Source organism: Bos taurus, chromosome 5 (assembly GCF_002263795.3).
Source record: "Bos taurus isolate L1 Dominette 01449 registration number 42190680 breed Hereford chromosome 5, ARS-UCD2.0, whole genome shotgun sequence".
NCBI classification, from domain to species: Eukaryota; Metazoa; Chordata; class Mammalia; order Artiodactyla; family Bovidae; genus Bos; species Bos taurus.
The window spans coordinates 45,036,368-45,050,553 of record NC_037332.1 but is presented as its reverse complement, the minus strand read 5'-3'; the positions used below and the strand labels follow the sequence as shown (position 1 = coordinate 45,050,553).

At 41.3% G+C, this 14,186-nt stretch overlaps 1 protein-coding gene and 1 long non-coding RNA gene across 3 annotated transcripts in view; one reads left to right on the top strand and one right to left on the bottom strand.

The window, feature by feature from the left end:
• Positions 1 to 2,581, top strand: part of SLC35E3 (solute carrier family 35 member E3) — a 17,191-nt gene extending 14,610 nt beyond the window's left edge. For both annotated transcript variants that reach the window (XM_015471040.3, NM_001083654.1), the window contains 1 exon segment: positions 403 to 2,581. In XM_015471040.3, coding sequence (XP_015326526.1) covers positions 403 to 589 — 187 coding nt within the window. In that variant the 3' untranslated portion in view covers positions 590 to 2,581.
• Positions 767 to 14,186, bottom strand: LOC104972426 (uncharacterized). Its single transcript, XR_806692.4, has 4 exons — positions 13,717 to 14,186; positions 13,541 to 13,629; positions 2,799 to 2,925; positions 767 to 845 (listed from the first exon to the last, which is right to left on the bottom strand). It is a non-coding gene; the product is annotated as an uncharacterized lncRNA (long non-coding RNA).

Sequence of the window (14,186 nt, the reverse complement as noted above, 5' to 3'; positions counted from 1 at the left end):
CTCACTTGCCAAGGGAAGTTTAGAAATGGCTCCATAAAACAGCATCACAAATTGCTCTACAAAAGAGCTTCTCTGTACCTTGTTCTGAATCCCTTTCCCAACTTTGTATTGCAGCCCCTTCTCTCTTCTTTGGGGAGGTCAGCAGGGAGAGTTGAAGGAGTCTCCTGTCACTGATTAATTACTAAAAGCTACCCGAAGAAACTAGGATTCACCCAGGACTTCACTGAAGTTCCTGTTCTTTAGACTTGGGAGCTGCTCTTCAGTCTGTGTTTCATGTACTTCTCTCCAGCCATTGGAAGCCTTTGCTTAGTGTGTGTGTGTGTGTGTGTGTGTGTGTGTGAGGAGAGAGAATACAAAACATCTAGCTTGTTATTCTTTTTTATCCTTATCTATAAACCTCAGCTATAACATGTTTGGACACTTCAAGTTCTGCATTACTTTATTTGGAGGATATGTTTTATTCAAGGATCCATTGTCAATTAATCAGGGTCTTGGCATGTTATGTACATTATTTGGCATTCTTGCCTATACCCATTTTAAACTCAGTGAACAAGAAGGAAGTAAGAGTAAATTGGTGCAACGGCCTTAATTAGGTTTTTGTAGAGAAAAAGTCACCTGAAGACAACAGAAAAAGTATTAGGTGGACAAGTTACTTTCAAAGAAGAAATGAAAATTATGTTGCAAAATTCATTAAATGATCGTTTACAAAAAGTCATGCAAAGGAAATTTTATTCATAAATATGACTTACTTGGGAATTTTCTGGTGGTCCGGTGGTTGAGATGCCATACTTCTGCTGCCAAGGGTGCAGGCTCAATCCCTGGTCAGGGAGCTAAGATCCCGCAAGCTGTGTGGCATGACCAAAAAACAATAATAATAAAATTAATTAAAAAGTAAAATAAATATAACTTTCTCTTTTAGAGTACCTTTTAAGAAAAACTTTATCCTCTAAAGCATGGCTCATGCTTCCTTTCAAAGGTTATTCTATGAAGTATATAGAATGGTTTGGTTATATCAAATGAAGTACATGAAATTAAAGTTTTATAATGGTGACAAAGAAATTCAGATCACTGTACCACAAATGTGTAATGGCTTTTAAGGAAAGACACATAGGATTCCTCGACTTGCTCATAGGTGGTCCCCAATGTGAGTTCTGTTATAATTGAAGCCAAAGTATTCAAGTCAGAATTTAAGGCTAGCGTTTCTATTTTAGTTGTTTTAGTATAACTTCTTGCTTTTTTCATTTACAGAAATGACATATGATTGTTAGAAAGCAAAGTGCAGTAAAGGAGATCATAAAGCAAAAACCAGTTCTAAAAGTATTACTCCTCTAGTAGAAAGTGGATGTAAGAAGTTAATGTTATCAAAAAAACTACAGTTTCTATGGGTGTTCTCTTGGTGAGCTCTCAAAACTATACATTAAGTTCAAAAATAAAAGAGCTCCATGTTTAAATAAAGAAAAGACTACAGGAGAAGCTGAGCAGGTTTCTTCTTATCCTGGTGACTGTTCTCCTGGCTTCTTTGAGCAATTCATGTTGATAATTGCTTAAGACTACCTCCCAGCCATCACTCCCCTACGCCCACATGTGAGGTATCTGTGGAGCGCTCTTTGACACTGAAGGGTTTGGAGTGAATTGTGTCAGCCTTTCTAAGTGGGCTAAGGAAAATTCTTGAGCAGCAAGTCAAGGTAGATGTTATCAGAGATTAAGCAGAAACTTGGTGAAGATATGAGGAAAGATTTGAAAGAGAAGTAGAGAAATAGTCAATATTTAACAAGTTCCATGAATTTTTTAAAAGGGATAATTAAATAAATTCTAGGGGAAATACATGATTTTACTTAAGAATATAATAGTGTCACATATTAAACTGCCAAATCTATTACTGGCTTCCCACTCTTGACATTTGAGAATTCAAAGCAGTTGTTGATAACCTCTCACAATAAATTGACTGAGCCAGATAATCCCTCTTATAATATTTCTTTTTCTAAATGTTATTTAGAAACTTCAAGTGAGAAAAAGAGCTCTTTGGAGGATGAAATGTCACATGTATAAAATACACCTTTTAGGACCATTTTTTTTCCCTGGCCTATTTGAAATGCGAAGCCCCACTGAAAATCGATTTTGACAATTTCAATGGATCAGTCAATCTGTTGTGTGATTTTTATGTGTGGTGTTCTGTTATTGTTTTAAATAATTTTGGTTCTTCTCAGTTTCCAAAGATACATTTTATTGTGCTAAGAAATACAAAGTGATTTGTCTTGCTGGATGAGCTTCAGGAGTTATGTCTGTCTAAGGAATATTCTCTGTGTTTTAAACGAACATATAATTGTTTACCAAAAGCTGGAGAAAAGTACTTCAGTATTTCAGAGGATCATTTGACTTCTGTGCACTAACAGCTGAGTCGATTTGTGCCATTTACAGATTCTTCTTAACTGTAAATACAACTTGGCGGGTTATAATAAATGTTGGGGGAGAGTTGTAATAAATGACTGATGTCGATAGGAATTCAAGGAAGGCTGGAGCAGGATAGCGTGGGGTGGGGTGGTTATGGATCTATAAGTGAATAAAGTATATACTATTGGAACTAGAGTCTGATAAACATTTTTTGCCCTGAAGACCGTCTTCCTTTGAAAAGGAAATTCCTGGGGGGAAAATGTACCAGATGATGAGGACCAACCGTGGAGACAAACCAGTAGTAATTCTGTGCTATGGAAGAAAACATGCTGGCTGTCCTTTTGTTAAGGATATAATTACACTTGGTTTTTTTGTTGTATATTAGATGACTGTACTGCAGTTTTTACCTGTTATAAATAAAGAGAACTTGATGTTTTTATTTTCAAGTTGCATGTTAGAACCAGTAGAGGAAGGATGGCATCTATGTGTATGCAGGAGTGATGCTGGCCTGTCCAGCTCCCGAATTTGCATCACCTAAGGAAACAGAAGAGGAGGAGATGACAGAGGATGAGATGCTTGGCTGGCATCACTGACTCAATGGACATGAGTCTGAGCAAACTCAGGGAGTTGGTGAAGGACAGGGAGGTCTGGCTCGCTGCAGTTCATGGGGTTGCAAAGAGTCGGACATGATTTAGGGACTAAACAGCAACAACAAAGAAAGTCCTTATTTCTTTTTTAAAATAACCATAAAGGAGGGACATCCCTGGTGGTCCAGTGGTTAATCACCTACCTTTCAGTGCAAGTAGTGTGGGTTCGATCCCTGGCCAGGCACCTAAGATCCCACATGACTTGAGGCCTCTAAGCCTGTGACACACTACTAATCCCGCATACCGCAACTAGAGTCTGTGTGCCACAAGGGAGATCCGACATAACCAAATAAGTCAAAAAATAAATATTTTTATAAATAAAATCACATAAAAGAAGAAATCCTCTTCTCTGTGAAATGAAGCCAATGTTCTCCTGTTCATTCTTAAAAATACTTTTTAAACCTTTCTAGTTTCAAATCACTAGTCATCTTTTCTAAAAAATCTATTTATAAGCAACTAATGGAGCACTCCACGTTGACCCCATTGGTGATGAGTTGTTCGGTGAATGAATATGCAGAATGGTCAAAGGAGAAAGTCTGAAGAAAAGAATGAAGACCATATTTATTAGATATATTCTGTTTTGCCTTTCTGTTTGCAAACTTGAACTAGATTATAGCTGCTAACATCAGGACTAGGATGATCATTTCATTCATTGAACAAAGACCAGGTACTGTGCCACACACTGTGCAAAGACAGTCCTGTGTTCCCTGTGATATTAAACATTACTCCAGCAGAAAAGGTAGAAATTAATTAAAGTGTATTATTTCAGACTCAAATAGTAGAAGGCACATGGTTCTCTGGAGCATGTAACAAAACAGTCTGGTCCAGGATTCAGTTCAGTTCAGTTCAGTCGCTCAGTTGTGTCGACTCTGTGACCTCATGAACCGCAGCACACCAGGCCTCCCTGTCCATCACCAACTCCCGGAGTTGACTCAGACCCACGTCCATCAAGTCAGTGATGCCATCCAGCCATCTCATCGTCTGTTGTCCCCTTCTCCTCCTGCCCCCAATCCCTCCCAGCATCAGAGTCTTTTCCAATGAGTCAGCTCTTCGCATGAGGTGGCCAAAGTACTGGAGTTTCAGCTTTAGCATCAGTCCTTACAAACAACACCCAGGACTGATCTCCTTCAGAATGGACTGGTTGGATGTCCTTGCAGTCCAAGGGACTCTCAAGAGTCTTCTCCAACACCACAGTTCAAAAGCATCAATTCTTCGCACTCAGCTTTCTTCACAGTCCAACTCTCACATCCATACATGACTACTGGAAAAACCGGAGCCTTGACTAGATGGACCTTTGTTGGCAAAGTAATATCTCTGCTTTTGAATATGCTATCTAGGTTGGTCATAGCTTTCCTTCCAAGGAGTAAGCGTCTTTTAATTTCATGGCTGCAATCACCATCTGCAGTGATTTTGGAGCCCCAAAAAACAAAGTCTGACACTGTTTCCACTGTCCCAGGATTGGCTGTTAGCAAAGGTGTCCATGAGGAGAGGACAACTGAGCTGAAATTTGATGGCCGTGTAGAAGTTAGCTGAGCAAAGAAGGAGCTGAGTAAAGAGAGGGGGGATTGCATTCTGGTAAAAGGGAATAGTGCATACAAAGGCCCTTTGGAGGAATTTGTGATGAGTTTTAAACTGCAAAAAGCATGGAGTGTAGGAACTACATTTAGGGGAGATATGGTATGACACAAAATTGGAAAGGAAGGCCAGACATTGGAAAGGAAGGCCAGCCCTTGGACCACAGAACAGCTTATAGGCGGTGTTAGGAATCTAGTAAGAGCAAGACGGAGTGTTCTGAGCATCGTCCCAGTCAGCACCTTTGTTTTGAAATACATGAAAGCGAACCAGAGAGGTTAGGAGAGAGGAGACAGCTGTAGTGAGATGTGATCGCTTGGCGAGGTGGTGGTGAGATGACAGAAATGGGTAGAGCAAGAGGATTTTATAGATGGGATCAAGTGGGCTTGAGATAGATTGGAAATGGAGAGCATGAGAAGGGATGAAGTCAGGAATCACATGTGTATGATTTGGGCAGCTTAAAAGAGAAAGGTACCACTCGAGATAGGAAACACGAGAAGAGGTTGGGTTGGGGAGTGTGGAGACTGAATTCACACATAGCTATCTCGACTTTGAAGTGTCTTTGAGAAATCCAGTTAAAGTTATTAAGTAACCACATATATAGGTCTAGAAATCAGGAGTCTTTTTTTTTTTAATTGATGTGTAATTGATTTACAATATTAATTTCAGGTGTTCACTTCAGTCTATCAGTAGTGTCCAGCTCTTTGCGACCCCATGGACTGCGGCACGCCAGGCCTCCCTGTCCATCACCAACTCCCGAAGTTTACTCAAACTCATGTCCGTTGAGTCGGTGATGCCATCCAACCATGTCATCCTCTGTCGTCCCCTTCTCCTCTCACCTTCAATCTTTCCCAGCATCAGGGTCTTTTCAAATGAGTCAGTTCTTTGCATCAGGTAGCCAAAATATTGGAATTTCAGCTTCCACATCAATCCTTCCAATGAATATTCAGGACTGATTTCCTTTAAGATGGACTGGTTGGATCTCCTTGCAGTCCAAGGGACTCTCAAGAGTCTTCTTCAACACCACAGTTCAAAAGCCCCCCAAAATAAAGTCTGTCACTGTTTCCACTGTTTCCCATCTATTTGCTATGAAGTGATGGGACCAGATGCCATGATCTTAGTTTTTTGAATGTTGAGCTTTAAGCCAACTTTTTCAGTCTCCTCTTTCATTTTCATCACGAGACTCCTTAGTTCTTTTTCACTTTCTGCCATAAGTGTGGTGTCATCTGCATATCTGAGGTTTTTGATATTTCTCCTGGCAATCTTGATTCCAGCTTGTGGTTCATCAGCCCAGCGTTTCGCATCATGTACTCTGCATATAAGTTAAATAAGCAGAGTGACAATATATATACAGCCTTGACGTACTCCTTTCCCAATTTGGAACCAGCCTGTTGTTCTATGTCCAGTTCTCCCTGTTGCTTCCTGACCTGCATACAGATTTCTCAGGAAGCAGGACAGGTGGTCTGGTATTCCCGTGTCTTTAAGAATTTTTCACAGTTTGCTGTGATCCACACAGTCAAAGGCTTTGGCTTAGTCAATAAAGCAGAAGTAGATGCTTTTCTGAAACTCTCTTGCTTTTTCCATGATCCAGCGGATGTTGGCAATTTGATCTCTGGTTCCTCTGCCTTTTCTAAAACCAGCTTGAACATCTGGAAGTTCATGGTTCATGTACTGTTGAAGCCTGGCTAGGAGAATTTTGAGCATTACTTTGCTAGCGTGTGAGATGAGTGCAGTTGTGCGGTAGTTTGAGCATTCTTTGGCATTGCCTTTCTTTAGGATTGGAATGAAAACTGACCTTTTCCAGTCCTGTGGCCACTGCTGAGTTTTCCAAATTTGCTGGCATATTGAGTGCAGCACTTTCACAGCATCATCTTTTAGGATTTGAAATAGCTCAACTGGAATTCCAATACCTCCACTAACTTTGTTTTTCCTAAGGCCCACTTGACTTTGCATTCCAGGATGTGTGGCTCTATGTGAGTGATCATACCATCGTGATTATCTGGGTCATGAAGATCTCTTTTGCATAGTTCTGTGTATTCTCGCTACCTCCTCTTACTATCTTCTGCTTCTGTTAGGTCCATACCATTTCTGTCCTTTATTGAGCCCATTTTTGCATGAAATGTTCCCTTGGTATATCTAGTATTCTTGAAGAGATCTCTAGTCTTTCCCATTCTACACTGATCACTGAGGAAGACTTTCTTATCTCTCCTTGCTATTTTTTGGAACTCTGCATTCAAATGGATATATCTTTCTTTTTCTCCTTTGCCTTTCACTTCTCTTCTCTTCACAGCTATTTGTAAGGCCTCCTCAGATAACCATTTTGCCTTTTTTCATTTCTTTTTTTCTTGGGGATGGTCTTGATCATTGCCTCCTGTAGGATGTCATGAACCTCTGTCCATAGTTCTTCAGGCACTCTATCAGATCTAATCCCTTTATCTATTTGTCACTTCCAGTTTATAATCATAAAGGATTTGATTTAGGTCATACCTGAATGGTCTAGTGGTTTTCCTACTTTCTACAATTTAAGTCTGAATTTTGCAATAAGGAGTTCATGATCTGAACTACAGTCAGCTCCAGGTCTTGTTTGTGCTGACTGTATAGAGCTTTTCCATCTTTGGCTGCAAAGAATAGAATCAATCTGATTTCATTGTTGACCATCTGGTGATGTCCATGTGTAGAGTCTTCTCTTGTGTTGTTGGAAGAGGGTGTTTGCTATGACCAGTGCATTCTCTTGGCAAAACTCTATTAGAGACTTTGCCCTGTTTCATGCTATACTCTAAGGCCAAATTTGCCTGTTACTCCAGGTGTTTCTTGACTTCCTACTTTGGCATTCCAGTCCCCAGTAACGAAAAGGTATCTTTTTGGGTGTTAGTTCTAAAAGGTCTTGGAGGTCTTCATAGAACCGTTCAACTTCAGCTTCTTCAGCATTATTGGTCAGGGCATAGACTTGGATTACCATGATATTGAATGGTTTGCCTTGGAAACGAACAGAGATCATTCTGTCGTTTTTGAGATTGCATCCAAGTACTGCATTTTGGACTCTTTTGTTGACTATAATGGCTGCTTCATTTCTTCTAGGTGATTTTTGCCCACAGTAGTAGATATAATGGTCATCTGAGTTAAATTCACCCATTCCAGTCCATTTTAGTTCTCTGATTCCTAAAATGTCAATGTTCACTTTTGCCGTCTCCTGTTTGACCACTTCCAATTTCCCTTGATTCATAGACCTGACGTTCCAGGTTCCTATGCAGTATTGCTCTTTATAGCATCAGACTGTACTTCCATCACCAGTCACATCCACGACTGGGTATTGTTTTTGTTTGGGTTGTGTCTCTTCATTCTTTCTGGAGTTATTTTTCCACTGATGTCTGGTATCATATTGGGCACCTACCGACCTGGGGAGTTCCTCTTTCAGTGTCCTATCTTTTCATACTGTTCATGCGATTCTCAAGGCAAGAATACTGAAGTGGTTTGCCATTCCCTTTTCCAGTGGACCACATTCTGTCAGACATCTCCACCATGACCCATCTGTTTTGGGTGGCCCCATACGACATGGCTTAGTTTCACTGAGTTAGACAAGGCTGTGGTCCGTGTGATCAGATTGGCTAGTTGTCCGTGACTGTAGTTTCAGTCTGTCTGCCCCCTGATCCCCTCTCGCAGTTCCTACCGTCTTACCTGGGTTTCTCTTACCTTGGACATAGGGTCTCTCTTCATGGGTGCTCCAGCAAAGCATAGCTGCTGCTCCTTACCTCAGATGCAGGGTAGCTCCTCTCGGCCACTGCCCCTAACCTCGGGCATGGGATAGGCTCTCTCGGCTGCTGCCCCTGACCTATTTTTCTGGGCTTCAGAATCACTGCAGATGGCAATTGCAGCAATGAAATTAAAAGACACTTACTCCTTGGAAGGAAAGTTATGACCAACCTAGATAGCATATTAAAAAAGCAGAGACATTACTTTGCCAGCAAAGGTCCATCTAGTCAAATCTATGGTTTTTCCAGTAGTCATGTATGGATGTGAGAGTTGGACTGTGAAGACAGCTGAGCACCGAAGAATTGATGCTTTTGAACTGTGGTGTTGGATAAGACTCTTGAGAGTCCCTTGGACTGCAAGGAAATCCAACCAGTCCATCCTAAAGGAGATCAGTCCTGGGAGATCAGTCCTTCCAATGAATATCCAGGACTGATGTTGAAGCTGAAACTCCAGTACTTTGGCCACCTGATGCGAAGAGCTGACTCATTGGAAAAGACCCTGAATCTGGGAAAGATTGGGGGCAGGAGGAGAAGGGGACGACAGGATGAGATGGTTGGATGGCATCATTGACTTGATGGACATGGGTTTGGGTGGACTCTGGGAGTTGGTGATGGACAGGGAGGCCTGGCGTGCTGTGGTTCATGGGGTCACAAAGAGTCAGACACAACTGAGCGACTGAACTGAACTGAACTGATGGGAGTTCTCTTTAGTTTTTTGAGGAGCCTCCATCCTGTTTTCCTTAGTGGCTACACCAGTTTTCATTCCTATCAGCAGTGCAGGAGAGTTCCCTTTTCTTCATATCCTCATCAATACTTGTTGTTTGTAGACTTTTTGATGATAGTCATTCTGATAGGTGTGAGATGATATCTCATCATTTTGATTTGCGTTTCTCTATGGACGTGAGTTTGAGTGAACTCCGGGAGATGGTGATGGACAGGGAGGCCTGGCGCGCTGCGATTCATGGGGTCGCAAAGAGTCAGACACGACTGACCAACTGAACTGAATAATTAGCAATATTGAGCATCTTTCCATGTGCCTGTTAGCTATCTGTATGTCTTTGGGACAGGAGATTTTGTGGTGGAGTGGAGATAAACAGGGAGTTTCTGGGATACACCTGATGAGGATGAAAACACAGACCAGAATGAGTTTACCTTGGAAGACAGTATGATGCAAGAAGTCTACAGCTGAGCCTTGAGGAACTCCACCATATACTGGTAGTGGTAGGTATTTCTACAGAGGAAGATGAAAAGGAAGAGTTCAAAGAAGTAGGAGGAAAACAGGGATGTTATAATGGGAGAGAGGGTGGCCAAAGGTGACCAACCTTTGGTATTGCTGGGAGGTCAAGGTAGACCTGCACAGAAAAACAAGCATTGTGTTTATTGACAGTTTATTGTGGACCTTAATGAGGCTGTTTCTGTGGTGTGATAGAGGCAAAAAGCAGGTTGGAGTAGGCTGAATGGTCGGTGCATGAGAGAAGGATATGGATCCAAGAGTACAGACAGTTCTATTGCTATTGCAGGCAATATTGAATGCTGTTTGACATGAATGGGTTTTGCTTTTTTTTATTACAGGATTAAAATTGCAAAGCACAAAACATTCCTGTGTACCTCTGGAAGATACTTCTGTAACAGAGATGATCTTTTACTCTGAAAAGGAGTTTTATTTTTGGTTATTGAATATATTCTTGAGATGTGGGTTACTGTTAATAAAATCAACAGTTAGTTTTGCCAACTGCTGGCTTACTTGCAAACAATCTTTCAAGCCCACTAAAGGGTGATCAGTTATGCATTTTCTTATCTCTGTTACCACTAAAGTTAAAAAAGGGGAAATAAACCTACCACGAAAAGGACCAGTCTTGGGGCAGGTGAGTCCCTGTGGAGCAGGGCTGGCTTGGACCTCAGAATCATGGCTCCCAGTCCAAACTCTGCCTTTGACCAGGGTGGCCTTTGGCTGTGGGGAAGCCCCTTGCCTCTTGTTCTCAGTTTCTTCACTTGTAAAATGAGGGCTTGGATCCAAATGATTTCCAAGGAACCCTCCATCTCTGAAATCCCCTGAGTGTGCTTTTTCAGATTAAAATTATAATTTCTCATTTGCTTATATTGAGAGTATATTAGATGAAATTAATGAGAAAGATTTTTTTGGTCCTTGTGAGAGCTGGTTTCTTGTTCATGTGCACTTTGTTACTCATATATTCTGTTTTTAGAAAGTATGCAAAATGTTAAATGGATTTATTTTTATAAAATACTAGAAGACATGATTTAATTTGATTTATCAAAGCTGCTTTACACTTAACATGAAATCCCAATTCACATTGGGAGGTGAATTATTGCCAATTTAATTATTTATAGATATCTGGAGGTTATTTTTGCTATACTGTTTTTAATTTGGAAAACAGCTCATCACCCAAACCATAGTAATTCACATTTTTCTATTTAACTAAAATCTCATGAACACTAGGCATGCCACATGAGCAAGCCTGCATATTTATTTAACCAGACAGTACTATGTCTTTTTTAAAGAGGACTTTAGTCTTTAGAGCCATTTTAGATTCATATTCACTCTAAATTTTGATTTTTTTCACTACTCATATGAGATTATTTTTCCTTTTAAAATGAAATGATCTGAATCAACCATATGTATTCATTTTTTTTTTCCTGTTTTCATTTTGTCCTTCAGTTCAGTTCAGTTCAGTTGCTCAGTCGTGTCCGACTCTTTGCAACCCCATGAATTGCAGCACACCAGGCCTCCCTGTCCATCACCAACTCCTGGAGTTTACCCAAACTCATATCCATTGAGTCAGTGATGCCATCCAGCCATCTCATCCTCTGTCGTCCCCTTCTCCTGCCTTCAATCCCTCCCAGCCTCAGAGTCTTTTCCAATGAGTCAACTCTTCACATGAGGTGGCCAAAGTACTAGAGTTTCAGCTTTAGCATCAGTCCTTCCAAAGAACACCCAGGGCTGATCTCCTTCAGAATGGACTGGTTGGATGTCCTTGCAGTCCAAGGGACTCTGAAGAGTCTTCTCCAACACCACAGTTCAAAAGCATCAGTTCTTCGGCGCTCAGCCTTCTTCACAGTCCAATTCTCACATCCATAGATGACCACAGGAAAAACCATAGCCTTGATGAGACGGACCTTTGTTGGCAAAGTAATGTCTCTGCTTTTGAATATGCTATCTAGGTTGGTCATAGCTTTCCTTCCAAGGAGTAAGCGTCTTTTAATTTCATGGCTGCAGTCACCATCTGCAGTGATTTTGGAGCCCAAAAAAATAAAGTCTGACACTGTTTCCACTGTTTCCCCATCTATTTCCCATGAAGTGATGGGACCGGATGCCATGATCTTCGTTTTCTGAATGTTGAGCTTTAAGCCAACTTTTTCACTCTCCACTTTCACTTTCATCAAGAGGCTTTTCAGTTCCTCTTCGCTTTCTACCATAAGGGTGGTGTCATCTGCATATCTGAGGTTATTGATATTTCTCCCAGCAATCTTGATTCCAGCTTGTGTTTCTTCCAGCCCAGCGTTTCTCATGATGTACTCTGCATATAAGTTAAATAAACAGGGTGATAATATACAGCCTTGACGTACTCCTTTTCCTATTTGGAACCAGTCTGTTGTTCCATGTCCAGTTCTAACTGTTGCTTCCTGACCTGCATACAAATTTTTCAAGAGGCAGGTCAGGTGGTCTGGTATTCCCATCTCTTTCAGAATTTTCCACAGTTGATTGTGATCCACACAGTCAAAGGCTTTGGCATAGTCAAGAAAGCAAAATAGATGTTTTTCTGGAACTCTCTTGCTTTTTCCATGATCCAGCGGATGTTGGCAATTTGATCTCTGGTTCCTCTGCCTTTTCTAAAACCAGCTTGAACATCAGGAAGTTCACGGTTCACATATTGCTGAAGCCTGGCTTGGAGAATTTTGAGCATTACTTTACTAGCGTGTGAGATGAGGACAATTGTGCGGTAGTTAGCGCATTCTTTGGCATTGCCTTTCTTTAGGATTGGAATGAAAACTGACCTTTTCCAGTCCTGTGGCCACTGCTGAGTTTTCCAAATTTGCTGGCATATGGAGTGCAGCACTTTCACAGCATCATTTTTCAGGATTTGAAATAGCTCAACTGGAATTCCGTCATCTCCACTAGCTTTGTTCGTAGTGATGCTTTCTAAGGCCCACTTGACTTCACATTCCAGGATGTCTGGCTCTAGGTTAGTGATCACACCATCGTGATTATCTGGGTCATGAAGATCTTTTTTGTACAGTTCTTCTGTGTATTCTTGCCATCTCTCCTTAATATCTTCTGCTTCTGTTAGGTCCATACCATTTCTGTCTTAACTTTGGTCATCCCTAATTACCCCAAGCTTCCCTTGTCCCAGCAGCCTTCCACCTATTCAGTCACTACCTCATCTCCACTACTTTTTGCAATTCTTCAGTTTGAGGTGATAGATGAAGGAAACAGTATCACCAGTGACTGCAAGGTCATGCCTGGGTCTTGGAGCTGGGCATCTGTATGAAGGTTCTACAGATACTCTATAAAGGACATAGGAAAAACTCACTCTTATAATGGTCCGGGACCTCTGTAAAACCATAGGAAGATGGAGCATCACTAGAGGGCTTCCCAGTGCCCACACACACAGTTGTATGGACATTGGCCAGAACCTGTGTGCTGAGAGGAAATGCCTTGTTATAATGAAATGATTGCCATGGAGAATTCAGCCAAACAGGGGACTGTTCTTCTGAAATCAAGGAACATCTTGAGAACATCCAGTGCTTGTACTCAAACCACATTTCTCATAGGGATGTCAAGCCTGTGAACCTCTTATCCCTCAAACTCAATGCTTTTCTGAAACTCAGGGATTTTGCCACGGAAACAAGCTGAAACTTCCGTGTACTCCTCCCCTGACGGAGCACCGTGTGGCTCCAGAGAAGCATGGCCTCTGATCATGGAGACTTGACGAGTGCCCATGGGTGCAAACGCTATCCTGTTTATCTCCTTTCTAACCCAGTCTTGGTCTCCTCTGTCCTGCTGTGAAGATGCACAGGTTAAATTATCCACTAAGAACTGCAGGAATTCTTGTGCTCTGCATCACCCTTCCCATCTCCCTGTCTTTCATTCCTCCTGTCTTTTATTCTGTTATTCTGGATGGGCCAGAACCCAGAGGTGACAGGCAAAGGATAAGGACTTACCCTTTGACAAACTTCTGGACTTGATGCCTGTGATGTTGCCGCATGCCCATTAATTCATGTTGAAAGTTCTCTGGATGAGCAAGGATTCTCTGTTAAAGGGAAAAAAAGCAACATCCATTAAAGTAGTATTCATATAAGTAGAATCTCATCTTGCTGAATAAAACCGTAACAGTTACCGTTACAAGAGGATTGTCTCGACATCTTGGCGTGTAGCCCATAACCACTCTGTTTTGCTAATAATAAGCAAATTGCTTTGCAGAGATGTTTCTTTAACTGATGCATTTCCTAAGTGGTTTCCTGTTGGCCTCTTTTTCCTTCCTGTTCTCTAGCTTCAAATATACAGCAAACCTCCATCCTGACCTTTACTCTTTTACTTTCTTAGAAGATCCTTGAGAGCAGAAAACTTGTCTGTCAGCCATTGGGCAGAAACAGTGTCAGGTACTTACTAGACATTATCTTTCACTGTCAGCTCTAAGTTGGTAATTCTCAAAACCACATCTTTAGTTCCATGCTCTTATCCGTGGTTCATTGTTGTGCTTTCCACTGAAAATTATGTTCATTAAAAAAAAAAGCAGTTTACTCAGGAGAGAGCTCTTCCTAAAAATAACCAGCATATATACTCTGCAGAGCTGGAGCGTTTTGTGTA